Here is a 25,398-nt window from a genome sequence, read left to right as displayed (position 1 = left end):
AGTGCTTTACAATGCTTATAACAGCCTTTGCTGATCTCCTGGGTGACTTGTTGGTGACTATGCTGCTCTTCTAGCATGTTCTCTGTGCTGGAGTCTGTCCTGCTCTCTGCAACTTAATGATAAAACAGGTTTGAAACCAAACTCTTTGTCTGACCTCCCCTGTTGCTGTTCTTTCTTGGGGTCGTGATTTCCAAATATATCCCAGAATATGAATGGACTGTAGTTACCAGCATGGTTGCAGTGAGCTAAACTAAATTTCAGCCTAGTTCACATTAGTTATGCCAGCAATTTTCATTACATAGTCAGCGGTCTCATGGGAACCTCAGCTGGAATAATTGGTTTTATATACATAAATCAAAAGAGAGATAAACAAATACTGAGATTTAACTTTCCTTCATACTAATGAGATTTCAGCAGATAGTGAAATCTCGGCTGCTGCTCTTGTTTCTGGGAAGTCTCTGATAAAAGGTTCAGCAGCCACCCACAAAGGAAAGTATTTTTTGGCCATCTGAATTGGCTACCAGTAATTTAATTTAAGCTTGTGGGTGGTAGAGTATTTGTGCTCAGTGTTTTCTGTGTATGATAACTTGGTTTTCCTCAAAATGCCTGTGGATCAGTTAGGTTGGCAAATGGCTTTGGAGTCTCTCCGCTGTGGCCTGACATTTGTAGGATTTTGTTCAGGTTTCCTGTTACTTGGTGTTGTGCAAATGTAGAAATGAGCTTGCTGCTTGGGTCTAGACTGTTTGTGGTGTCTTTTGTTTTTATTGACAAAAACAAGCCTTGTCCTTCTCAATGGTGTGGGCAGAGGAAGAAAAACAAACCCTTTTAAGTTTGGGAATGATAAAATATTGTCCTCTGTATTTCCTGGCAATTTCAGAACCTCATTTGTTTGCAGCAATGGAGTGCTTATTACAGAGAATGCTGTCTTGCAGAGTAGAGTAAGCAAGAATGTCTTAAGCAAAAAGAGGCTAAGTTAGCACCAACACTTCTTTTTTATTCCAAAAATGCAGGATATTTGCTGCATAGGGTATGATTGTAAGTCCCGAGTAACCCAGTAAAAATAATACTATTATTTAAGTTCTGGCAATACCACATAGCATGGAGAAGACCCCTTCAAACCTTGTGTGCACATAGTTCCTATATGCAAATAGTGAGTTGTGCAGTTAGCAAACTGTTTAATAATGTTATGTTTTGACCTCTTGATAGGTAGGATAGAGATTTTTTTTTTTTTTTTTTTGTGACTAGACATGACACTAACAGTATAATGCAGTTTGCAGTTGACAACATATCCCTTACTGTAATTCAGTAGTTACAGAAAAGTCATTGGTGAACTGCAGCCTACAAAAGCTTACCAGTGGCCGGGAGAGAACTGGCTGAACAGCTCACTTTCAGCTGAGTAGTAAAATTAAGGTGGGGGGAACAATGAAATACAAAGGCAAAGAGGCTGGTTTATTTCTTTAGCATGTAAGTAGTTAGTTGCACTGTGCACAGTAGGTGTGATTGTAGGCATGGGCTGGTAAAGTTCGTGTCATTGCGAATAGGTAGGGAAGTGGCCCAGGGAAACCACAGCTATTGGCATCAAGTATGGCAAAATTACTGCAGACCTGAATTTATAATCCCCTTGAAAACAAGGGGCTTTCCTCTATCCTTTTGTACTGCAGTTGCGCTCCTTAGCATTTTTGCACAAAACTATGTGGGGTTCACAGTGCAATAGTGAAGATCCATGTAGGAAAGGCATAAGGCTAACATTATTGCTGAAACAGATATTCATTAAAAGGGGGGAAAAAAGTGTGTTGTTTTTTCTTCAGTTAAAGAAAATTAGGTATGTTTTAGCAGTCAGTTACAGAAGCCCTTACAGACAGTGAGTATTCTGTCCTAACACAGCAGACTGTCTGTCCCCTGTTCCCCTCCTGTAAGAGGAAGGATAGCTTTCATGTTGCTGAAATAACTTTTGATGAAAAAAAATCAACATACAGCTGCTTTTGGTTATCAGTTAGCTAAAAATGCCAATACTGACTTGGATAATATTTCCACTATATCCTTAATGCACTATAACATAGATTGAAATGGGTATTTTCCTCTAGAAGATAGAAAAATGTCACCACGTTTTCTTCTATAAAGGTTTCATTTTCCTGCTGATTGTATAACAGATGTTGTGGTAAATGGCTATCACTGTGCTAAGTCATCCTTTTGTCACATCAATACAGTCTTACCCTAAGTAGTTAACTAACAGCTTCCAACTACGGATGTCTGAATTGAGCTTTGCACTCTGAGTCATTAATTATACAGGCCCTGATAATGGATGTTTTGAAATACAGAGCAATGCCATGTGGAGGGGGTTGGGGAGAGCAGGACAATGTTTTTCATTCCCCCTTTTATGATTTCCAGTCTCTTCATCTCTTCATGCTTTTGACACAGACTAATGTTTTGAATTAACTTCCAGCCATTGTTTAATGTCATCAACAATCAGTAATAGTATGTTTATATATCAGCAGACCGTTTACCTATCCCATGTGGATTCTTGAATAAGCAAGCAGTGGGCAGTCAGTACCATCCCTCTGTTTCTTTCCTCTTTTCATCCCAAATTCACAAGCAAATAAACGTAAACCGTTAACAAACTATGAGAAAGTCAGTTAACAAGCTCTTTAAATTTTGTTGAAATTGTTAATATGGCCAGTCCCAGAAGTATGTTTAAAAAAAAATAATAATAAACCTAAAACTTATTTGAAAACTTCACATTTTTCTCCACAAAGTTCAAAAGGCTGCTTTAAAATTCAGTATTCCACTGCTGACCTCCTGATGCCATGTCTGCAATGCCACTTCCCTGCATGGAGCCAGAGTACCACTTGCTGCTGCCGAGGAGAGCGACAACTTACAAGAACGCGGCTGAATAGTGCCAAATTTTTTATGAAAACTTCATTTCCCTGCCTGTGATTTAAACCTTGCAGGCGAGATTCACCCATTTAATACATAGCCCTGCTAAACAGCTTAAGTAAGTCTGCTTGGCTTTTCGTCGGTTTTTCAGCAGTGACACTAGTAAAAGCGTAAGACTAGCCGTAGGGGCTCAGACACCTTCCAGCGTGTCCTGGCTCCAACTCTGCCCAGGAACACTTATTAAGCGAGAGACTCTGACAATCCGGCACTTACAGGACGATTTTTCCCTCTGATAAAACCTCCCCAGCAGTCAGCAATCTTGCGGATTCCTCTGTTGGGGTTTGTTTTGGAACCAGTTTAGTTTTCTGACCTGCAGGTGGGCACCTTGCTCACATCATACATTTTATTGAAGGTTTTTTGGGGGGTTGTGTTTCAGTTTTGTCACTTGTGCATTTTCCTGCATGTTCTCTGGTCACCTTATCTGCATTTAAATGGATTGGGGTTTTTTAAGACCTGTCTTCCTTCTGACAAGCTGTGGCCAAGGTGCTTAATATGCTATAGATTGGCTGCAACTTTGTAGAAAGGGTATGAGGAAAAAGACCTGAGCTCTGTTTGGTTTAACACATCCCAGTGGCCACTGCAGTTAAAGAGCCTTTTTGGTAGACAGCTGCTTTCTCTTGGTCTGTTGCGAAGCAGAGGTTTTTTGGTGGGATTCATTTAGTGCCTGTTGAATGCTAAGAGGCAGCTGAAATGACCAAAGAAAATATCCTTTCCAGGAATTTTTAAGTCCAGCTAAAAAAGGCTGCCTGGCCCCTGGGTGCTCAGTGAGTTGGTTCCCACAGTAACCATATTGTTTGTCTTTATGATGTGGAAATCCAAGCTGGTTCATACCAGCCAGTCTTCTCTGCGCTAAGTAGCATAATGAGCTTTCTGATTAATTAAGTGCTTAAAACACTGGGTCTTTAAATGCCGTTCTGTCTTTAAATAAATGTCATGCTGGAATAAATGTATACTGTCCATAGCACAGTGGTGAGCTGTTGCCACAGTAAACTAACCAGAGCCAGAAGCAGCCTTGGTGAGACTGGGTTATTTCCTACCCTAATTCAGCTGCGCTGGGGGGGTATTGAGAGCAATGTAGTGTTGTAGAGGAGGACAGAGCTCTCGCTGGCTGTGGCGTGAGCAGGTTTCCACATATAATGGGAAGGTACTCCAAAAAAAAGGGAGTGAATAAGGAACACAAGGAAGGGAGACAAAGTGCTTCCTACAGCCAGAGTGGATGCTTGAAAATCCTGCTTGCCTGTGTACTGCAGCAGATGAGAGAAGGAGGAGTCAAAGAACTCAAAAAAGTGAAAAAGTTAAAGAAGCCATAAAGAAGTAACTGCCTTATGTACCTTTAGTGAAGGGTGTTCTTGTAAAGCACAGGAAGCTTCAAAAGCTGTTTATAGGATTCTGGTGTTCATTTGTGATTGCTCCACTCCCTGCAGTGGGAACCCAGTCTTGCTAGCTTCACCTTCTAGTAAGATCTACAAAGAAATCAACTGTTATTCTCCCAATACTATAGGAAGATACATATATTTTTTTCATAGTTTATTTGCAAAAACAACCCACAAAAATAAGCATTTGTGTAAGGCAGTTTGCAATATTCTTGATGTTTTCTGAATAACTTTGGTACCACACTTACTTGCCTGTGCCTCCCCTGCTCCCTCCTGTGCAAAATTAAGACAGGATCTCTTCCTATGGAAGTGCCTCACAAAGCTGCAGTGTTTGGGGTTGGAAGAAAACTCTTACAGAAGAAATAGAGATAAGCCAGTTTTCAAGAGTCCCAGGTCCTCAGAATACCATTAAAAGTTTGAAGGGGTTGTAGCAGCGCTGCACTTGCCCTAGTTATACGGGTAGAAAACATTGTGTGTTTGTTGCCTGTAGAACATGAAGGTCTATGAAATTATTTTTTATATTTGATGCTTTATAAAGACCTAAACCTTTTCTCATTGCTGGGGTTTTTTGAAAGAAATCCAGATTATACTTTTTGTGTCTGCCCTGCAAATGAAAAGACAAGGCCTGCCACCCTTTAAATTTTAAGCAGCACTTAGGGATTGTTTTCTATTTGCAGGTAAAGAGCAATCCTGTCTCTGTGTTGATTTTTGAAGCTGGTATATGACTCTATGGCTTTAGACTTCATTTTGCGTATAACCTAAGCAATGGTAAAAAAACTTGAGACTAAGCTATTAAAGATTTTTTTTTTTTTTTAATTAATGATTGTGATGGTGTTTGGTCTTGGTTCACCCATATATTTCTGCTATGCTGGCAGGACTGGCAATGGAAGCGGCTGGAGATGAGTAGCTGTGCCTTTGTCCTCCATCAGGGTCTTTTATCGTTGCCACTGTTCCTTTATTCCTGAATAATAGTCACAGTGTTCTGCTAGCTGTTAAACAGGCTTTCAAAACTTACCTGGTCTACTTTTGGTTTGTATTGCCTGTAAGGCATTATTATAAGAATTACTTGAAAAAAAATCAAATGGAGCAGCAATTCCCTGCAAAATGAAAATTGCCTTAGTCTTCCATTGTTTCTCTTTTTGCCATTGCTGCAGGAAAAATAATCAAGAATTTAACAATAACATGCAAAGTTATCATAGAGAGAGATTTGTGTTCAGTGTGCTTTACAAATGTTCTTAATCACAATATCTACTGCACAGATGAACAAAGAGAGGCAGAGCAGGTAAACAGAAGGGTCAGGCTCCTCAGGTACAATCTTGGGTATTCTTTCTTGGAGTTCAAAGCTAAATACAGTCAATTTGTAGACATTGCTTTTTAACTGGGGACTAGATAAAGAAAGTTACAATAATTACTTTTTAATTAGTTTTTTACATTGGGGGGGGGGGGTGATCGTCATCTCTTACTCACAAAAATGTGAGAAGTACAGGCTCTACCTGCCTTGGCTGGGACAGCTCCAGTGTTGAGGAGGCCAGCTGAAGGTGGTCCTGAATTATGCTGACAACAGGGCAAGAGCTGTGAAGAAAATGCATAGCTATAACGCATGCACATGTGCCCATTTCTGTGATGTTTATTTCAACAGATACTGAACCTCCAAGAATCCAGTGCCCAAGCGTGAAGGAGAAAACTGCGGAGCCCAACAAGTTGACGGCCAGAGTGTTCTGGGACACCCCGGAGGGACGAGACACTGCTGACGGGATTCTGACAGAGTAGGTGCAAATCTGTAAATGTTTGCCTTTTCTCCTTTTTACTCCTGGGGTGCTTGGTTAGTAATTCACCTGATGAGGGTGGCCAGATACTCCTTCCCCTTAATTCATCCAAGATGCTTATTTACAGCTGTCACATGTAAAGAATTGAAAAATTAAAAATTGACAACTTGAATCATTCAGGACCTGGCATGTAGAGGGGCAGCAGATTGTTGTGGCTATTTTAGAGCTGATGGAATAAATGACAATAGCATTTTGACTGCACCTGTGAAACTTTCCAGAGCTGCTCTGTGGGTCTCTTCTCACATACAACAAGTTTTCTTACAGCAAGTTACCTTTTATACATAACAATGAAAATATAATAGTGCATTGGAGGTAGTAGCAGAGACAATTTTGACTGTCTTAAAAAAAAAAAAAAACAAACCAAGAAAATTGTGTCACAAAACAGTATCTGCAATCATCTTTAGGCTTCTTCCTGAAGTAGTGCTGAGTACTGATGTCACAGCGTTCTGCAGTTACTTGTAAAGTAATGCCTCTCATTTGAAACTTAGGGAGCTTTAATCATAGGTTCTAAACTTAACACTTTCTTCAAAATTTCCTTGTCAATTTTTACGGTTTCACAGTCTCACTTTCCGGAAGAGCAAGGTGCGCTTGTGATGGTACCACTGTCTCTGATTTTCCTATCTTTATTGTGCAGGATTATGGCAGTCTGTCTAGATTATTGTAATGGAAAGAGTATAGAAAATCTGCTTTTTTCATTAAGCAAGTTACATCTTGGTATTAGCGGACTGGTTAAGCTTAAAAATCTCAAAGTTGTAAGCTTAAAGATGTTTACAGTCTTATGTGAATACAAAAAAGCTGTTGAAAGACACAATGACATTGCCTTTTTATTGTTACATTTTAAATAATAACAGAAAAAAGAATTAATTACACAATTTAAAACAATACTGCTGTTAAGGTCTAATGTGATAATTCTATGGCAATTAACAGCATAAAAAAATTAAGCCTGATAAAATAAAAACTCTGAAAAGTGTCAGAGTAAAGAAATTCCAAAGTCTTTTTGATGAAATAATGTCTGGCAAGCAAAAAAATGGGGAATACCCATGTAGACTTTGTCATATGAGTAACTGTTGCCAGCTCTGAAGAGGCTATCTGTTTAATCTGTAGAAGCTTTTCCATAAATCTGTTTTTATAAAATCTTGCTAAACTGTGATGTTTTATAGAGTGTACAGTGCTTTCCTTAAATGCACTGGGTCCTGTAGTCCCGTGAGTATGTAAGCTTTCCCATTACATGAAACACTGCTCAACCTCACTTCTTCAGTACCGAGGATACGTTTAGTACATCTGAATTCTCCTGACACGTTTGCAGGATAGGAACAAGTTCCAGGTGAAAACACTACTGTGGATCACTACACCCTTCTGCTGTGACAATAGATCTCGCTTTCTATTCCATTTTTCTACATTAGTATAGTCACAGGAGCAGTGCAGAGCACTCAGATGGGGTATGTCCCCATTGTAAGAGGCTGGAAGTTTTCTTGCACTCCGCCAGCTCTGGGTTATGCTGCAGCCCTGGCAATACAAAATGAGGGAGGATCAAGCTTGATTTTTCTTTATGTAAGGAAAAGGAAGCTCAATTTCCTTTGGGCATGACGTGATGCTTGGCTACACTATGGATTGCCTTATAGGAAGAAAGCAGGCCCTGCCTGGTCTGCCTCCCTTGTGTCAGCAGGGTGGGACCCTTTTGTATGACTCCAGGGTGGGCTGTTGGTAGCAAGTTTAAATACTGTGGTCTCTGCTGCCCAGCTTCTTCCTTTGCTTACTCTCAGTCTTGAGTCACATAATGCAGCCAGACAGTCTTAGCATGCCACAACCTTCACTATTCAGGCTTTTACAGCATTGTCAGTAGGAAAATGCTGGTGAATTTACGAATGCCTGTCCCATTTTCTCTCTCTCTTTTTTTTTTTTTTTTTTTTTTTTTCCCCAGTGTTATTTTGAAAGGCCTGCCACCAGGGTCACATTTTCCAGAAGGCGACCACAAAATCCAATATACCGTCTATGACAGAGCTGAAAACAAAGGCACTTGCAAATTTCTTGTTAAAGTCAGAGGTAAGAGTGATGTTTTATCCTATATAAATACAGTCACTGATTTGCATCGGTAGGCAGTTTGAGAAATGTCCTCATTTCTATATTTGTCTGCATATGTATGTGTATATAAACTGTATGTTGATGCTGAAAGGGAGGAACGCTGTCTTGCTTGAGACAAGGGGGTCAGGCCTGCAGCAGGGTGGATAGCCTGTACTCCACACATCAGGGAAGAGCTTCATTGATCTGTCCTGCCTCCAGCTCCGCACTCCTTCCCTCCTGCTGGCTTCTCCCTGATACTTAGCTTATGAGCTCCTGAAACAAGTATGCAAAGGAGCTCTTTCAGCTGTGACTCGCATCTGTCAAGCAGGGCTGCCCTTTCACAAGTCCAGATCTTGAAATCTGGATTTGAATATACAGAGGTGAAACGTGTAGGTTTCAGCTTCAGCTCTCTTTGGGCTCCATGACCTTTTGTCACCATGACACCACAATCACATGCGTACACCTATACATCTGTATCATGTCAGTTTACATACAGAATCATAGAATCATTTAGATTGGAAAAGACCTTTAAGATCATCAAGTCCAACTGTTAACCTAGCAATGCCAAGTCCACCACTAAACCATGTCCTTAAGAGCCACATCTACATGTCTTTTAAATACCTCTGGGGATGATGACTCCACCACTTCCCTGGGCAGCCTGTTCCAATGCTTAACAACCGTTTCCGTGAAGAGATTTTTCCTAATATCCAATGTAAACCTCCCCTGGCACAACTCGAGGCCATTTCCTCTTGTCCTATCACTAGTTACTTGATAGCAGAGACCAGCACCCACCTCGCTACAGCCTCCTTTCAGGTAGTTGTAGAGAGCGATCAGGTCTCCCCTCAGCCTCCTTTTCTCCAAACTAAACAGCCCCAGTTCCCTCAGCCGCTCCTCACAAGACTTGTGCTCCAGGCCCCTCACCATCTTGGTTGCCCTTCTCTGGACACGCTCCAGCCCCTCCATGTCTTTCCTGTAGTGAGGGGCCCAAAACTGAACACAGCACTGGAGGTGCAGCCTCACCAGTGCCCAGTACAGGGGGACGATCACCTCCCTGCTCCTGCTGGCCACACTAGTTCTGACACAGGCCAGGATGCCGTTGGCCTTCTTGGCCACCTGGGCACACTGCTGGCTCATATTCAGCCGGCTGTCGACCAGCACCCCCAGGTCTGTCTGTCTAAGTGGTGTAGCAGGTCACTAACCATTTCCCCTTGGATTATGGGGCTTCATTCTGCTCCCTGTCCCTGTCTTCCTGCTGAGGGGGCTTGGTACCTAGAGAACAAGTGGTCTTACTATTAAAGACTGAGGCAAAGAAGGCATTAAGTACCTCAGCCTTTGTCGCTATGTTTCCCTTCGCATCCAATAAAGGATGGAGATTCTCCTTAGTCCTCCTTTTGTTGCTGATGTATTTATAGAAACATTTTTTTATTGTCTTTTATGGCAGTAGCCAGATTAAGTTCTTTGAGAGCTTTGGCCCTTCTGATTTTCTCCCTGCATAACCTCACAACATCCTTGTTGTCCTCCTGGGTTGCCTGCCCCTTCTTCCAAAGGTCAAAAACTTTTTTTTTTTCTTTTCTGGGTTCCAGGCAAAGCTCTCTGTTCAGTCAGGCCAGTCTCCTTCTCCGACAGCTCGTATGAGTTAAGAGGGGGTTTTTTTGGTTGGTTGGGGTTTTTAAGTCTAAACATAAATCAAACAATACAGAAAGCAAACAGAAAAATGTCTGCCATACTGGTATTCCACTGGCCATGCCACCCTGTAACAAACAGGGTGATTCATGTCTTGTCTTTTTTTTTTTTTTTTTCCCTCTTGCTTAAAGTCAGGCGCTGTGTGAAATTAAATGCCCCAGATAATGGCTACATCAAGTGTTCAGGTGATGGAAATAACTATGGTGCTACATGTGAGTTCTCCTGCATTGGTGGCTACGAGCTGCAAGGAAGCCCAGCTAGAGTATGCCAGTACAATTTGGGGTGGTCGGGAGTGGAGCCGACCTGTGCACGTAAGTGAGTATTTCACCACTTTACCAGAAGGGCTGCCAGAGCAATGGTTCTCGTGGCAGTGAGAATTTGGGAAGGGGGTGTGAGGTGGAATACAGCTGCAAACTTTAATGCCCTAGAGGTAAGAAACCTAACATCTTCATCTCCTCTGCCAATTTGCACTTACAGCTGAAGTCTTTGCCACCTTTGGCTGTTCTTTCCTAGGATGATGATGGTACCTCACAACTTATAGCATGTTTTAGCCCAAAGCTCTGTACAGAACTTCACATTCTGGAGTCAATCCATCTTGCAAGCCAGAACAGCTTAAGATAAAATTGTTGGCTTCAGTGAGGCCAGTATTTCACCCCTATCTTCTTTATTATTATTCTCTTGTTCCTGTGCTTCTGCTGTCTAACAGTTTGTGCTTTTAGAAATGGATCTGTTTTCAGTATACTTTATAACTTTTGTTTTAAATTTAATTCTAGCCATGAATATTAATGTGAATGTGAGGACTGCAGCTGCACTTCTGGATCAATTTTATGAGAAGCGGAGACTGCTAATTATTTCAACCCCTACTGCAGCCAACTTCTTCTACAGGATGCAGTTGGGGATGCTGCAGGTAAAAACAGTTCAGGGTGGGGGGCTGCAACTATTTTTTATTTATTTATTTTTAAAGAAAGACACAAGAGGAAAAGCTCCACTGTTTGATATAAATCCACAAACTTCAGCTGTTATATTGCAGCCATTGGAGGATGTGGCTGAAGCAGTAGTGGTTCTGGATTAATCCTTTTTACCTGGGTTTCAGTTTAAACATCTCCCCAGTCTCTAATTCAGCTCCCTTCTGGATTGTGCTGCCTCTGACTGACCAGTTGCTGAATCCCAAGCAGTTCTGGCCCTCTTCCATCCTCCCCAAATTAATTTAACTTGTGCTCAATAATTATTCCCTAACAGCTCCTTAAGAAGCTGAAAAAAACCCAAACCATCCAGCACTTCAGTGGTTGCAGTTCATGCAAACCAGGCTTACAGGCTGTAACTATGATGCAAGGAAGTGTGGAGACCCAGCATAGAAATCATCCAGAGTGCTGGAGATAGCAGTAGGGTATTTTGCTCCAAAAAAACAGAAAACTTGGTAATTGTCCTTATGTGTTGTAAATGTGATGCTCTTTCTAGGTTCTTCCTAGACTTAGGGGTGTATCTCAGAAATGTATCTGTGTCCTCAGGGAAAGGAGTCAGTCCTGTATTCTTTCACAGCAGCAAGTGCTTCTATCTATCTTGTTTCTTTTCTCACAACTGTAACAAAATTCAGTATGAATAGTCATTGGGTTATAGGCATGATGATGTTTTTAACTGCTGGCTTAAGTTACAGTTGTATTAAAAAAAATTTTTTTTTCTTTTCTCCCATTAGATTAACTTGGCAAGAAAATTCAATATATTGATCAAAATGAAATAGTTTAAAATACTAAATTTAATGGCTATAGCACTTTTCCCACTGCTTGACAGTGGTCAAAAAAGTTGACATGAAAGAAAACTTTCTGCAGTTGACTTCCATTTCACATACCTTGCTTTGATTGCCAAATTAGATTAGTGGCACAATGCTTAATAGCCTGGCATCTTTTCATGTCATTACAAAGCCAAGTTTATATTTCTCCTGGGTGGTCCCTGTGTGTTGTTTTTCTTAGCGTAGTTAAGAATCCGTCATTTAACATCCCCTGGAGTCGTGAGGCTGTAGTTCTTCGCAGTGAGAATTAGAGACTTTTCAAAGTATGCTCTCATTTCAGTTTAAACCATCTCACTAACATAGGAAGATCGGACTCTTTATGAACACTTGCTGCATGCTCAAATCAACCCCCTGTTCTCTCACTGATAACTAACAAACACACCTCTTTCTTCTTTTAACCCTTCCAGCCAGCCCAGTGTGGTTTAGACCTCCGACATGTTACTGTAGTTGAATTGGTTGGTGTCTTCCCAGCACAGATAGGAAGAATAGGCGTAAAGCTGCTGCCCCCATCACTTGCCCTGCAACTCAGGTAAAGTAAGCTCTCTCTACTGTTGTGTTTGCACCTTAGCATATATGATGTATTGCTTTTGATTCCCTGCATCTCACTCTCTAAATATACATATTCTACTCTAACGTACATAGCAAGATGCTGGAAGGCAGACATTGATGAGTAAGTTTTAGGATTAATTTGCTCACTCTCTGTGCAACAGCTACTGTAAATTTGTGGGCATTTGGTATTTATGAAATTAAAAGCATAGACTTCAGCTTGTTTCACATTTAAATGGGTCACAAGTTGAAGTCTATGCCACTCTTTCAAGTGCCATGTCTTCCTTGACCTTTTGCTCAAAGTGAGTGAATTTCTGAATTCGTGTGAACTCCCCATGTATCTCTTTGATCGTGTTATAGGTCTATATTTTTGGGTGCTGCCACTGAAAACACTTCAAGTGTGTCTGTATTTGTGCTGGAGTTGGTCCGATGCAGTCATGACAGGCTGCAATCACTTTGCAAGGACAGCCTTGGAGCGGCTGCCAGTGCAGCCCCAAATGGCAGCAACAGCTCATCTCTGCAGCGCTGCTGGTGGCTGTGGCCAGGCTAGAAGGGGAAGCAGTGGTTGCTCTTTGAAGTCCCACATGTAGAAATGATACGGGCAGGATTTCAAAGGGGAAATTATCTCAGCCTCCCCAGCCTGACTACAACAGTTTTACTGAGGTGCCTAAACTGTTTTAACTTGGGTTGAGAGTGGCAGGGGGTTGGTTTTCACTTGAAAGGGAGACTTCAAGTGCCAGCATTTCCTAGGGCCAGGAGGCCTCATTGGCAGGGAAAGTAGTAGTTATTTAGGAAAAAAGTCCAGGAGCATTTTAGGCAACATCTTCTGTGATATGCCTGAGGAAATGGAGCGAGTTTCAACTGGGGACAATGAAAAATGCTGACAAGTTGGAGAGGTTTTTTTGGATTGCAAAATATAAAAACATTTGTTCTCTACAAAAGGAAAAAGAGAGCACAAAGAGCTTTCTCTTTTATTCAAAAAAGTACTTTTACTAAAGTTGAAATGGTTTTCTTGTGGCTCTCTAGAAAATAAGCAGCTCTGGTAACACCTTATTCCCTGCCCCTGCCACCCCCCCCCCCCCAACCTTAAATGGGGTTACATTTCAGAAATTGGTATAGTATGACCTGCCATGCACTCAGTAAAAGTTAGTTTTCCATTTGATTTTTTTTTTCTCTGTTGTTACTGCAGTGTGTGAATTACAGCATTCTAGTTCTGGAAGGCACTTAAATCAAAATGAAACGCACCCTTAAACATCTTGAATAAAGATGCTGTCCAGAACTGGCATTCAGTAAACTAATGAGCACAGGTACTCTAGTTAAAACTTTGGAAACCTCAGAAGTTAGCATTTGGATTTGTAGAAGGTAAGCATTTTTTCTTAGGTGAGATGAGGCACAAGAGGAAGGTAGTTTCCTATCATCATAGCTTAGCTTCAAACTTTATTTTAGTTTGAATTTAATAGCCAAGCTCCCTAACTGCAACAAGATGCCACCTAGAGCACTCAAACTTGTTAGAAGGCTGAGGAAGGTCAATTCTGATGCTTCGCACCTTACCAACATCCCCCCCCAGACCCTCTTTCTTCATGGCAGCTTTCCTGTCCTGACACCATTCTGTCATGGCTGCCTGAATTTATTTTCCCCACACTAGTGGTGTTGATGGACTGCATGTCTAAGGATCTTCTAGTTCATTAACTCCTTCAAGCAAAAGATGAAAAGAGCACCAAGGATATACTTTTGTTACACCTGTCACACCTCCAGAGGAGCTCAAATGACCTATTTTACCACTTGGAAGGAAAGGATTCTGCCATGATTACCAGTGGCTTTTGTTCTCCTAAATTGGAGTTACCACCAGGTAGATGGTTATTATTAGGAAGCGATGAAAACTGATTCCAATAATTTTGTCCTGCTTTTTCTCATTGTGGTTTTATACCATCTGGCAGCTAAGAAAGGGAATAGTCTACTTGTAACTCTAGCTCCATTGCGGTGGTTTTCATTGGGCAATGATTGTAGTACTTTTGTCTTACCTTTTTTTTTTCTCTTGTGATAGCAATAGGGAATGACACGTGCTATACTAACAGTCAGAGGTCTGAGAAGAAAACAAAGCGGAGCCTGTATAGCCCCCTCTGACCATCCCTGCCTTCCTCTGCTTAGATCCAATAGGCTGGTTCTGCCATTTATTAGTTTGAAGTGCCCAGGCAGTAGATGCCAGGCTTTAACAAAACGCATTCCTTATTTTGCAGGCTGCTGCTGAGGATCCCCCATTACAATTTCAACATCGTGGTAATGGACAAGCATGGAATGGACAAGGAACGTTATCCTTTCCCAGCAACGCCAGCTGAGCTCTTTGCACTTATTGACAATTTTCCCTTGAGAAAAGAAGAGATGAAACTGCAAGCAGAAATTGGCCAGTCATGTCCCTAATTCAGGATCTCAAGGCCTGCAGTTGTCAGTGAATTTTTTTTAATCCACATAATTCTCCCCTTGGTGCTACACAAAAGCATGGCTTTTTAAATCACTGATGTACAGATTTTTTGTGTCTATTTTTAAGTCTGTCCGGCTGTGTAGCTACTTTGCATAGAAGTATGCATGATGCTTTTTTGTACTTTCAGCCATCTTTAGATAAATGTGTATGTAGGATTACTACCCAATGAAATTTCTTGTACAGAGAGTGAAGAACTGAGGCACGTTTCTGGGAGTTTATTTTGGATTTTTCATTCAGTGTAAAATTGGGGTTTCTCTCTTACTGTTTACAAGTCTTTTTATTAATAAAATATTGTTTTGCAAACAGATAGTTGTCTAAAATTCCTTTTGGAGATAAACTTTTATCGATTAATTCAAAAGTTGGATCAAAATACCTCTCTGCAAGTGATTATAACAGACATATTAGCCTCAGATTGAAAGTGTACAAGCAACCGAGCAGTGTCTTTCAGTTCCACTAATAACATGGTCGATCACAGACACAAAGCATAAGCTGAACGCAATGTAAGTACCTGTTTTCAGCAGCAGTGAGGAAAAAACAGCTAATAGAGGTATGGAAGTCATTGCCAGAAGGAATATAATAAAGGAACAGTGAGCAGTATAGAAGATGGGCAGTAATTACTAGAGGCCACATACTGCAATGCTTGATAGAAAAATATGCTCTAACCTGGTATGCTCCTGCTTCTGGCTTTTCATGTCCAACAGACTTGGAGTAGCAGATTTCTTTCCCCCTTTATCTTGGAGACAAACCAGGCTGTTGATTTGATGGCAGGAAGCATCACCCCCAGGGAAGCATCATCAAAGATTTGTCATTTCCAGATCTGTGAAAATAGTTGTTTGCAAGTCATCACTCACAAATTAACAAAAACATTCCCTGCTTAATAAAAAGTGTTAGGAGGCAATCTAAAAAGGACAGAGTTTTTTATTGTTTTACTATACCCCACAGTCTGGCCCATCCACTGCAAAGAATATACATTGTGCATGAAGAATGTAAGCATCAAAGGAGTGAAAATTGTGAGTTAGAGCTTTGGATACCTGTTTACAGGATATGATGCATAATTTGACATGTCTGAAAAGCAGCACTCCCATGTCTTGCTGTTCATTCTTGCTGCTCAAGAGCACAGCCCTGTTTTTTCAGCCAAATGCTTGTTTGTCTTCGCCTGTAAGGTGGATTGTTTAATTTTACATTCTGGTGTCAGTAAAGGAACAGTTTAACAGCATGTTTAAAGCAATCCTTACCAGAGTTCGGTCTCTCACACCCTCTGAAATTAGAAAAAACTCTTTTAAAAAGGTTGTTCCTGCAAGTGAATTAGTTAATGAGGGAATAAATGTGAAGAGAGGGCAGTCAGCCCTGACACTAGCTAGCAAAAGCTAACTGTGGACTAAAGCGCAACAGCACCAAGGAGGGGGTGGGTGGTGGTAGCTCCTGTCTTCTGGACAGGATGGTCTGCTTCCGAGAGCGTTAGGAGACTGTTACCGAACTCACCGGAGCAGGTACGAAAGCATGGCACAGCCCCAGTGATGAATCCCTGCAGTGCTGATGCCAAAGGCAAGGGTGATCTGGATACACGTGGTGGTGGTGCCAGGTTTGCAAGGATGAGCAACAGGAGGGCGAGGAAGCCCTGACTGAGCTTTCTGAGTGTTGTCCCTAGAAGTAAGATGCAAGGACAGGATTGGTGACAAAAAATCACAGAAATAGCGTTTCTGTTCCAGACCTGACCAAACCAAACCCAAAGTCCTGGACCCACTATAAAGGAACAAGGCGGATAAAAGCCAGCGTGCTGATGGACACAGCTGTACTCCAGGTTGCTTCTCCTCTGCCGCCTAACACCAGTGGTTAAGAAAACTAGATGTGGCTGGGCACACCAAATTGCTTCATGCCTTAAGTGTCACATGTGGAACAGAGAACCTGAGGACACATCCACATACATGCTGCTGTGGCCACACTTCTCTGGCTCAGGTTCTTTGGCATACATATCCTTATAGCATGAATGCGCAGGTAGACAGGTTTTTTTTCTCCTCACTTTCCTCATTGAAAAAGCACATCAACTGATTTCCAATGATTTAAAATTAAAAAAAAAAAAATTTAAAAATCTCTAATGGGTCTGATTTTTCTACTGTATTGCTGCAATTCCAATCTGCAGCTGCTCCATTTTGATTTAGGTACAGAATCAGTGCATCCAGTCATTTTTCATGACTGAGTGAACCAGAGCAGGGCTTTACAATTGCTACAATCAGGAAAGCGATTGCAATCACTCCGCTGTTACAGGAAATTGAATTAAGTGGAGGAGAGTGCATGAGTGATTGGATTACTAGTTATAGTTCTACACAGAACATCTATTAAAATCTTGTGATTAAGAAAAGCTGTTCTTGATTAGTAATAAAATGTTTCTGGCATCTTCTGTTGTACTTTTTTGTGGGGAAGAGTGAAAAACATCATGTGCCACCTCTGTTTTGGAGTCAAATCAGCCTGCACGTATGCTATGCAGGGATGTGGCAGATTGGCCTTCTGGGAAAGGAGTGTTTGAAAAAGGGACTTAGTATTTCTGGCTTCAGCCCAGCATTTATATATTCAAATAAACTCCAAATATTCAAATATATTCCAATTATTCATCCTGTAGACTTCAGGTCCCAGAAAAATAACACTGTGTAAACAAGGTACAGCATCTACACTAGTGCACTTTTTTTTTTTTTTTTTAAAAAAAGCATTTAACAGAAAATTCAGCTCCCTCAAAATCATACAGGCTGGAATCTTTGTTGTACTACCAACATGGCTGCTTTTGCCATAGCTCTAATCCTACCACTGCTGTCAAAATGCAAATCCCGTTTAAAACATGAATTTTAGTTGGGAGGATTAAAGGCTGTTTCCAAGGAGCAAGACCTGCCATGAATTTTGCCCTTTCCACTCCCACCTCCAGGCTATTCGTTGCAGAAGATGTGACAGATCACAGTGTGTGGATACAGCCACAGGCTGGAGGTTCCTACATCAATCTGGAGATACTTTTCAATTTTGAATATGAACCAAAGACTTCAATCATTTTAGACCAGAAAAGAGTTCATGTTTCTGTCATGCAACATCTTTTGCAATCAAAACTACTGGGATAATTGTGGGAAGCAGCAATTTCTCATCAGCACAAAACAATTTTGTAAATGGCCCGATTTTCCCCAAATCCTACCCAAGAATCCACCTAATTTGATGAGAACAACCCCTGCCATCAGAGGAGAGACAAAATTTAAAGTTGCACATCCCTATTCCTGAAGTTCAAACCATCCCCTCTGGGACAGAAAGCGTTACGCTTTAATGAAAACACCAATGACCCTTACAGCTCTGCGCTAAATGATTACAGCACGCAGCTTCGTTACAGCTCACTACTTACATAAGAGCATGAGTCAGACCGCCTAACATAATTAATGAAAACACAGAGGCTAAAAAGGAACCTGAAGTACATTTAAATACTCTTACGATTGCAACCCACTTTTTAAATTGAGGTGGTGAAATAATGGAGCTTAGGCTGTGCAATCCCAGCGCTAGATCGCCTCCAGCCACTCACCTTACTCTGTTCGCGCTGTACATCCGCAGAAAGGGAAAAGGGAGCGAACGCTTCGCACTGTTGGGAGATGGCACGGCTCCTCTCGGCCGTGTAGCTCCTGCCGGTTTCTCCTTCCCCGTCTGTGGCTCGAGGATGTTTTTGTGGCAGCTCCACGAAGGGAAGAGTGGGAAAACACTAGGAGACGCTGGAAGGCAGAGAGCAGCAAGGCTGGCTGGGCTAGAGGAGCCAGTGAGGACTCTGGCAGCGGTGGACAGCCCATGCATTTCTCCGGCCTCTTCCACGCAGTGATCCGGCCGCTGCACGCTCTGTAAAATGCAAGGGAAACAGATGGCAAAGCCAGTGTCCATGCAGAATGTGCTAGTGCGTACCTAGTTACCACCGTATCTCCCCACCCATGCACCCAGGAAGTAACCGCGGCCTGAATCTCAGTAATTAGGGTTGGCCCATGCTTCAAATTCTCAAGGAGAACGTGGCATTTATCACCTCAAAGAGAAGGGGAAGAGAGGCCGCAGTTCAGTTCTACAGAAGTTACAGAGGTGTCTTCCAGACCCCCAAGCAAAACCTTAGCTAAGGTCCCCAAAGCAAGGTACAAGGAGCAGAGGAATGGCAGGAGGGCTCTTCCCCCACCTGCAGCTGCCTTCCAGTCAACGCGTGTTTGACCTCCCACCCTCATAAAAGCCAGAACCAGCACAGGGACAAGCTAGACGGGAGCGGTGTGAGGGCAAAGGAGCCAGCTGCTTGTGCCCAAATCACACCAAGACAGCAGTGAACCCCGCTGAGGTGGTCTCCCCTTAACCAGGGTGCAGGAACCCAAGACGCTGAGCTGGACTTTCAGACCAGTGCAAAGGGAGCAGAGACCAGCACGGGCCCAGGGCCCAGGAGCGTTATTTGCTTTCCTGGTTCGTCTCAGTCAGGAAGGGACAACAAGACACAAAAACCTGGAGAACTGGAGAACCAAGAGAAGATGGAAGAGAGCTCTCAGCTCTCAGAGGTAAGTTGAAGTGAACGCGACTCAGCTGAAAGTATAGATTTAATGGAGTGATCAAATGGTTTTTTGGTTTTTCTTAAAAAAAAAAGTTTAAAAAAACCAGGGCCAGTAATTACAGAAAAGCAGCATTTTGAACGTACCTCGGTTTTCAAGTGGGCAGGACCTCGAACTAGGGAAGAGGCAGGAGATTTGGAGACGGTGGGGAGGACCTGCTGAACATGCAGGGTTAAGGCACACGTAAAATAATTCTTTAGCAAGAGGGAAGACAACACTGCATTTCCCTTATTCTTAGAATTGCATGTTAAAAAGAAAACAGGTTTAATGCTCATGAAATAAAAAAATAGCTTAAAACCACTAACAGTGGAGAAATTAAGACCAAAAAAACAGAGACACCGTCAGTGGAGTCCCACCTCTGAAGACATGGCAGGCCTCTTGCACTGTTCGTCAAATATAAGTAATGCCTTTACCTCAATGAGTTAATAGGGGATATTCCTGAAATACATGCTTATAAGTTTGCTGTAATGCATTTTAGGAGACACGAGGACACAGCAACATGTTTCACTATTTTAATTTTAAAAGATAGAACAGTAATCTTGACAACAGCTGCAAATGTATTACCAGCCACCTTTGTCCACAAAACTGAACGTACAGTGCATAGTACAAAAACGTTCTGGGCAGGAAACATTTTGTTTTGTCTAAATTTGGGCAGAACTTAACATACCACAATGCCATTTACTGCTACTACTGTTCACGTCCAGCAGAATAATTAAAACAAATAGCTAGCAACAGATTTTAAGCAGAACAAAGGCAGAACGAGGGATACGTTACATTCTCCAATTGCTGCAACAAATGACTACACTTGGCTTTAGGCAAACCTCAACAATTAGAACTACCCTCAAAAATATACACCAAGCTCTCAGGAGCAGTAGCACACAGCCATATAGATGTTATTGCCACAAAGCAGAATTGTTGAAATCACTAATCTAAATAAAGGCCCAAGATACAGCAAGGGTGAGTTTCAAAACAACCTAGAAAACACCTAAAAAGCAAGCTGAGATTCACTTTCTGGTGTCAATATACACAGTATAATTAACACTGTCTTATTACCACTTATCAAACAGCATTTGCAAACATGAAATCACCAGGCGGGAAATTCATGGGACACAGTGGTAAGGTTCTACTAGCGTGCTTCTCAGCATCTCCTGCTGAGTTATGGTAAAAGACATCACTGCAAATAAGTCAGCATCCTATTTTGGAATTCATCACATGTTCTGCCACTATTTCTCTAGGGTTCTCAAACGTTAACATTGTGTGTAAAAATAAATAAATAATAATTTTTAAAAAACTATTAAAAAAAAGAGTTTACAAAGCACATGGACCAGCTCTCAGGAGATGGTTATTTCTGTCATTGTTGCAAAGTGCTGAAAATCAATACTGTATGTTAGGGAAGTAAAATTTCAGTTTTTACCTCGTATGGATGCACGTAAGTGGGGCTATCACTTAACTGCTGCATTCTGCCTCCTTCCAGATACTGGAGATTATCGTTCAGGTAGAACGTTCTGGTGAGGGTTGCTGAGCTGAAGGGAGGGATGAAGAGAAGAGAGACCCTTGCAAAGATTCAGGTACAACCCTTCCTATACTGTGTGAATTCACAAACTAGACAGCTGTGGAAATAGGACTCTGAGCTCTTTTTTGGAGGTGTAGGAGATCCAAGCAGCCTCTCTCTTCATTGACTCTCCAGAACAAACCACAAACCTTCCATGCCTGAAGCTGGGCAAAGTATGTAACCCTCAAGAAGCCAAAATTATGCCAGTCTAAATGCACCCCTCCTGTTACCTCTCCTTATCAATTAGCACTAGTGGATGCTCAATAGCTGCTCTGCTGTTACAATTTAGTTGATATTTTGCAGGATACAACTTGGAATAATTGCACTTGGCAGGGCCTAACCAGGCAGGAAAACAAAAATAAAAAATTAATACATAAAAATGCTTCTTTCATGCTACCTTAGCATAATCTGCATTGGAAGAGGCACAGAAGAATAAGCTTCCAGCCTAATGCACCATGATCAAAGCATACTCACCATCCCAATGCCTTCTCTCTTAAGCCATCTGCTAAAGCATCCAGCTGGGAAAGAAAGATCGAAATGTAGTATCTAAAAGGCATTCAAGGAAGGCAGTGGCACTTGGATTAGCGCAGGAAGATGGAAACAGTGTCCCTCAGAGCCTTTGCAGCTTTCCTCCCACCCTCACTCAAACGTAACACGACGGAGGTGGAAGAGATGAGGTCACCATTCCAAACCCGCGTTAGCCTGCTTTTGGCATCTAAGCATGCGAGAGCATCAACATTTAGAAGCCTGAAGTCCCCGTGTAGCTGATAAACTGAGCAGAGAAACTTCCAGAGAACAGGTCTGGATACCAAAGTCTGATGTCAGGGCTTGGAGAGCTCTCAGCATCAGCTCTTTTTGATGGATACTGGCAATAACCACACTGTCGAAAGAGGTATTTACTGGCCCCACTTGACATTTTACAGTGAAAGTTGCACTTTTGTTCTTCTTTAATGGGCCAAACCCTCAAAATCTAATCACAAGGGGGAAAAGATAGTGATGAAAGCCCTGTAGTTACCTTGCTAGAAAAATATGTATCAGAATAAAAGGTATTGTGCAACACATTTTCAGAAAACACTGTAGAGAAGGTTTCTTCTCCACTGACACATCTTCAGTTACTTAAGTCTGTGTGGAAAAATACTTCAGAAACATCAGCTCTGCTGTGTCTATTTACTCAGGGAAGGATTTTATGAATCATTGCTAAAATTGTGGTTATTTTCTCCTAAAAATTAGCCTTGAATAAACCGTTCATGCACCTTCAATACCTTAAACATACATACAGAAGGAAGGCTTTTGCCTAATTCCTGGCTTTCCGTCTTTTTGTTCAGCCTGGTAACACACAGTACGTGATGACGCACAATTACAGGCAATTAATTCAAATATCTGGGAAACTAGAAATCACATCTGCAGTTAATCATCTTGTGCTTTTCCAAACCATAAATCATTTTTGTAAAGGAAGAGACCAAAGATATAAGAGATGTAATTAAATGTGACATTTTCCACAAATCAAACGCTTCCTACAAATGTGCAGATAACATCATAGAACAGCAAAGCTTTCCAAATTGCTCTAGTGTTTATATGATGCTCATCATCTCTTCGAGGCTCATTTGAGGCACAGTGTGATACCTATTATATGCTACCATAATGCAGAATTGTCATTGCTAACCTAGGAGGTAATTTCACTGCACTACTCCAAATCCCATCAATGGCAAAAACCACCGCGTTGGCCGAAATTACTTCCCAGTTGAAATTTTTTCCTTTCATATGCTGAACTGAAGTTGACACCTACAGTCTATTCATAGCCCGGTCTATAATTTCAGGTGCAGGCTCAGAGGGAAATTTTGGCCCTTTGGAAGGAAAAGGCAGAACTTAAAGCCCATGTATGAGCTGGGTTACACTTCCCAGACGAGTCCATTCATCACAAACTCTATCATAGGACCAAAATGGGCAGAAGCTGAAGTAGTAAAGCACAGACTTTTTCCCTTCAAAGCAAGACTTGATTTAACTAAAATGTTCTTACTTAGAAGGTTAGAAAATACCATTCAAAAATTAGACAAACTCTTGTACTCCATGTATAAATAAAAGGTTTAGTTCAGTTCAAAATTTTTTAAGGTTTTCAATTTGGCAAGAGAAAAAGGTGTCCGCTTTGGGGTCCAACTTGGAGGAATTTTTGTGTTCTTACTGTTTTTCCCCATTTTCACCATCAAAATGAAACAAAACCAAACCATCCAACTGCCCAGTGTTCCTCTACAACTCTAGCTGGAATTTTACCCTAAAGAATCATTTTCTTTAGATTTAACAAGCTTTATCTTTTTTTAATCAACTTCCAGCAAGTGGAAAAGTCAAGCTTGTGCCTCCATGTCAAGATAATATAACTATTCCCCAAATAAATACAGGTTTGCAGTACAAACAACCAAGACAACTCAGACCGATTCTGTTAAAGAGAGAGGTAGTTTAAGTGCCAAAAGTTAGGTTTGGTTTAGGAAAAAAAAAAGAAGTTTGGTTTGGTTTAGGAAAATTCAGAAGAAATGTTGTTCACTCAGTTTACTGATCTTCCTTTGTCTTATACCCTGAGCAATCACATACCATGCAATTATATTATTATTCAATCTGGCAAGCAGACATGTGCTGGCCTTGAAAAAAGATTATAATCCTACCTCATTATGGTAGGAGTAGCCCACAACAACTATTCAAAACAGCATGGTCTTCACATATGACCTGTGTAAGTCCCCAGAGGATGGGGGATCTAAGTAGGTGTAAAATCACTTTAGGAAACCAAATGGTAAAATTATCATTGAACAATTGTCACAGTTAATAAGATTAATGATTGAATTGGCCCAAACTCACTCTTATCATTAAATCCACTGTTAACTCACAGGGGGATGTTCAGGAGAAAAAAGTCCGACTTTGGTTAATAATTAACATGCGTGGGCATGCCTGAATGGGATACCAGCCCATTCAGAGAAAATTCCACAGTTGTGCAAATCATTCTGGCATGTGCTTTAATCACGTCACTCTACTACAAAATCTGTTGCATCAAGGTCTTAGCTAACTATGTCCAAACCCAGTATGGATCTCATCTCAGCGACCCATCAGATGGTGACAGGCATGTGAACATGTTCCTTCTGTTCAAGGGCACCAGAAGGTCTTGGCTAGAGCTGTCAACTGAATGAAAAACACAGTAATACCATGTAGTTCTGGAAACTGTGTGGGGATTTGTTACAATTTATTTTCATTAGAGGCTCTTTGACTACTTTGAACCAAGTCTGCCTTTTATACAGTGCATTAAAATAACCTGGAGAATGCCAGAACACCAGCACTGTACACCAGCTCACCTGCTCCTTATTTCTAGTGTGCAACACAGTGCATTGGCCTTCCTTGGTGCGCTGCTTGGTCCCAAGCCTGCCACCCTGCACGCTGCACAGCCCAACCAGCAAACATGACAAAGAAATGTTGTTTGTTATCCTTCGTAACATTACGGCTTCTTACCCTCCAAATACCAAAGCACAGACTCTGAATCTGCTTGTACTGTATCACTGCTGTCTTCTAGGCCATCTTTGACCCAGAGGGAGACACGTAAACCAGGCATTACTTACTAAAAGACTAACTAGATGCTCACTCTGTGCCCTGCCAGAGGCAGAGGAGTTCATCAGCCGCATACCAGTCACCAGAAGGGACAGGGGAAGCCAGTCCAATCTCTGTGCAAGGTCCAGTCCTCACTGGCTTCAAGAGAAACACAATCTGTACAAGAAACCTGGGTTAAAACGTACGCATGAAAGTGCAGAATGCATTAAAATCTCACTCGGAGCCTTAATATCCAAGGCAAAAAGTACAATCCTTCCCCACTTTCAAATGGGCAAAGTGACAAGAGCCTGAACACCACTGAAGTCAAGAGTACCTGTGGTACCCCTTAAGTACTTAAAGTCTTTCAGAGTCTGCGTTTTCCCATGCTGGATCTCAGCATTAATATCCCCTCCACAGGGGCTCCCGGACTGTCAATCATCTTCTGCCAGAGGTGCTGCTCTTCCCCTTGAGAGTCCATCCAGTCAACCTCCTTGCCATTACTTACACCTGGCAATTGCAAAAACATGAAGCATTTTGGCATATTAGTAACCAGTTATTTAATATCCTTGCTTATTCGGTCCAACAGGGTATAAGAAAGACGACAAGCAATTTAGACTGCCACCTGTACAGGGAGTTGTACTGAAAACAGGTAGCTCCTGGAGAGCACCAGTTTGTCATTACACTCCTTCATGGCACCTGGGCAGAGGCACATAAACCTCCCCACTCTGCACCACAAACAACTTTCTTCTAACAGAGGAGGAATGGACCCACACTTCTTCCAGATGACACCATCGTCAGCAGAAAGGCTGCTGCTGGACAAAAGTAGTCTCCTCCTTCTCACTGGGATGCTACGAAACGCTTCCAAGGTATTCCCAGAATATTCCAGAATGCGCAGAAGTACAACAGGGCACCAAATTTTTGTGCCTCACTGAATGAAGGAAAGAACTAAATCATCTACACATTACCTGTTGCCTTCTCTCCCTTTTCAATTTCCCCAAGTTCCCATAT

The 25,398-nt window shown here is 41.7% G+C and overlaps 2 protein-coding genes and 1 long non-coding RNA gene across 6 annotated transcripts in view; 1 reads left to right on the top strand and 2 right to left on the bottom strand.

Moving 5' to 3' along the window:
* Positions 1-14,987, top strand: part of SRPX (sushi repeat containing protein X-linked) — a 47,774-nt gene extending 32,787 nt beyond the window's left edge. For both annotated transcript variants that reach the window (XM_075033553.1, XM_075033552.1), the window contains 6 exons: positions 5,947-6,073; positions 8,055-8,176; positions 10,009-10,188; positions 10,651-10,784; positions 12,071-12,192; positions 14,447-14,987. In XM_075033553.1, the coding sequence (XP_074889654.1) occupies positions 5,947-6,073; positions 8,055-8,176; positions 10,009-10,188; positions 10,651-10,784; positions 12,071-12,192; positions 14,447-14,627 (866 nt within the window). In that variant the 3' untranslated portion in view covers positions 14,628-14,987. The remainder of the gene's footprint in view (positions 1-5,946; positions 6,074-8,054; positions 8,177-10,008; positions 10,189-10,650; positions 10,785-12,070; positions 12,193-14,446) is intronic.
* Positions 1-16,273, bottom strand: part of LOC142033564 (uncharacterized) — a 33,717-nt gene extending 17,444 nt beyond the window's left edge. Inside the window, exons 1-3 of the long non-coding RNA XR_012651246.1 lie at positions 15,720-16,273; positions 15,352-15,505; positions 4,266-4,397 (exon numbers count right to left, since the gene is read on the bottom strand). This is a non-coding gene — a long non-coding RNA (uncharacterized LOC142033564). The remainder of the gene's footprint in view (positions 1-4,265; positions 4,398-15,351; positions 15,506-15,719) is intronic.
* Positions 16,274-19,780: 3,507 nt separating this feature from the next.
* The window catches only part of SYTL5 (synaptotagmin like 5), a 92,982-nt gene continuing 87,364 nt past the window's right edge, over positions 19,781-25,398 (bottom strand). For all 3 annotated transcript variants that reach the window (XM_075033549.1, XM_075033551.1, XM_075033550.1), the window contains exon 17: positions 19,781-24,897. In XM_075033549.1, coding sequence (XP_074889650.1) covers positions 24,755-24,897 — 143 coding nt within the window. In that variant the 3' untranslated portion in view covers positions 19,781-24,754. The remainder of the gene's footprint in view (positions 24,898-25,398) is intronic.

This window comes from Buteo buteo, chromosome 8, assembly GCF_964188355.1.
Source record: "Buteo buteo chromosome 8, bButBut1.hap1.1, whole genome shotgun sequence".
Lineage (NCBI taxonomy): Eukaryota > Metazoa > Chordata > Aves > Accipitriformes > Accipitridae > Buteo > Buteo buteo.
The sequence above is the reverse complement of the archived record's forward strand: the minus strand, read 5'-3'. Positions and strand labels throughout refer to the sequence as shown.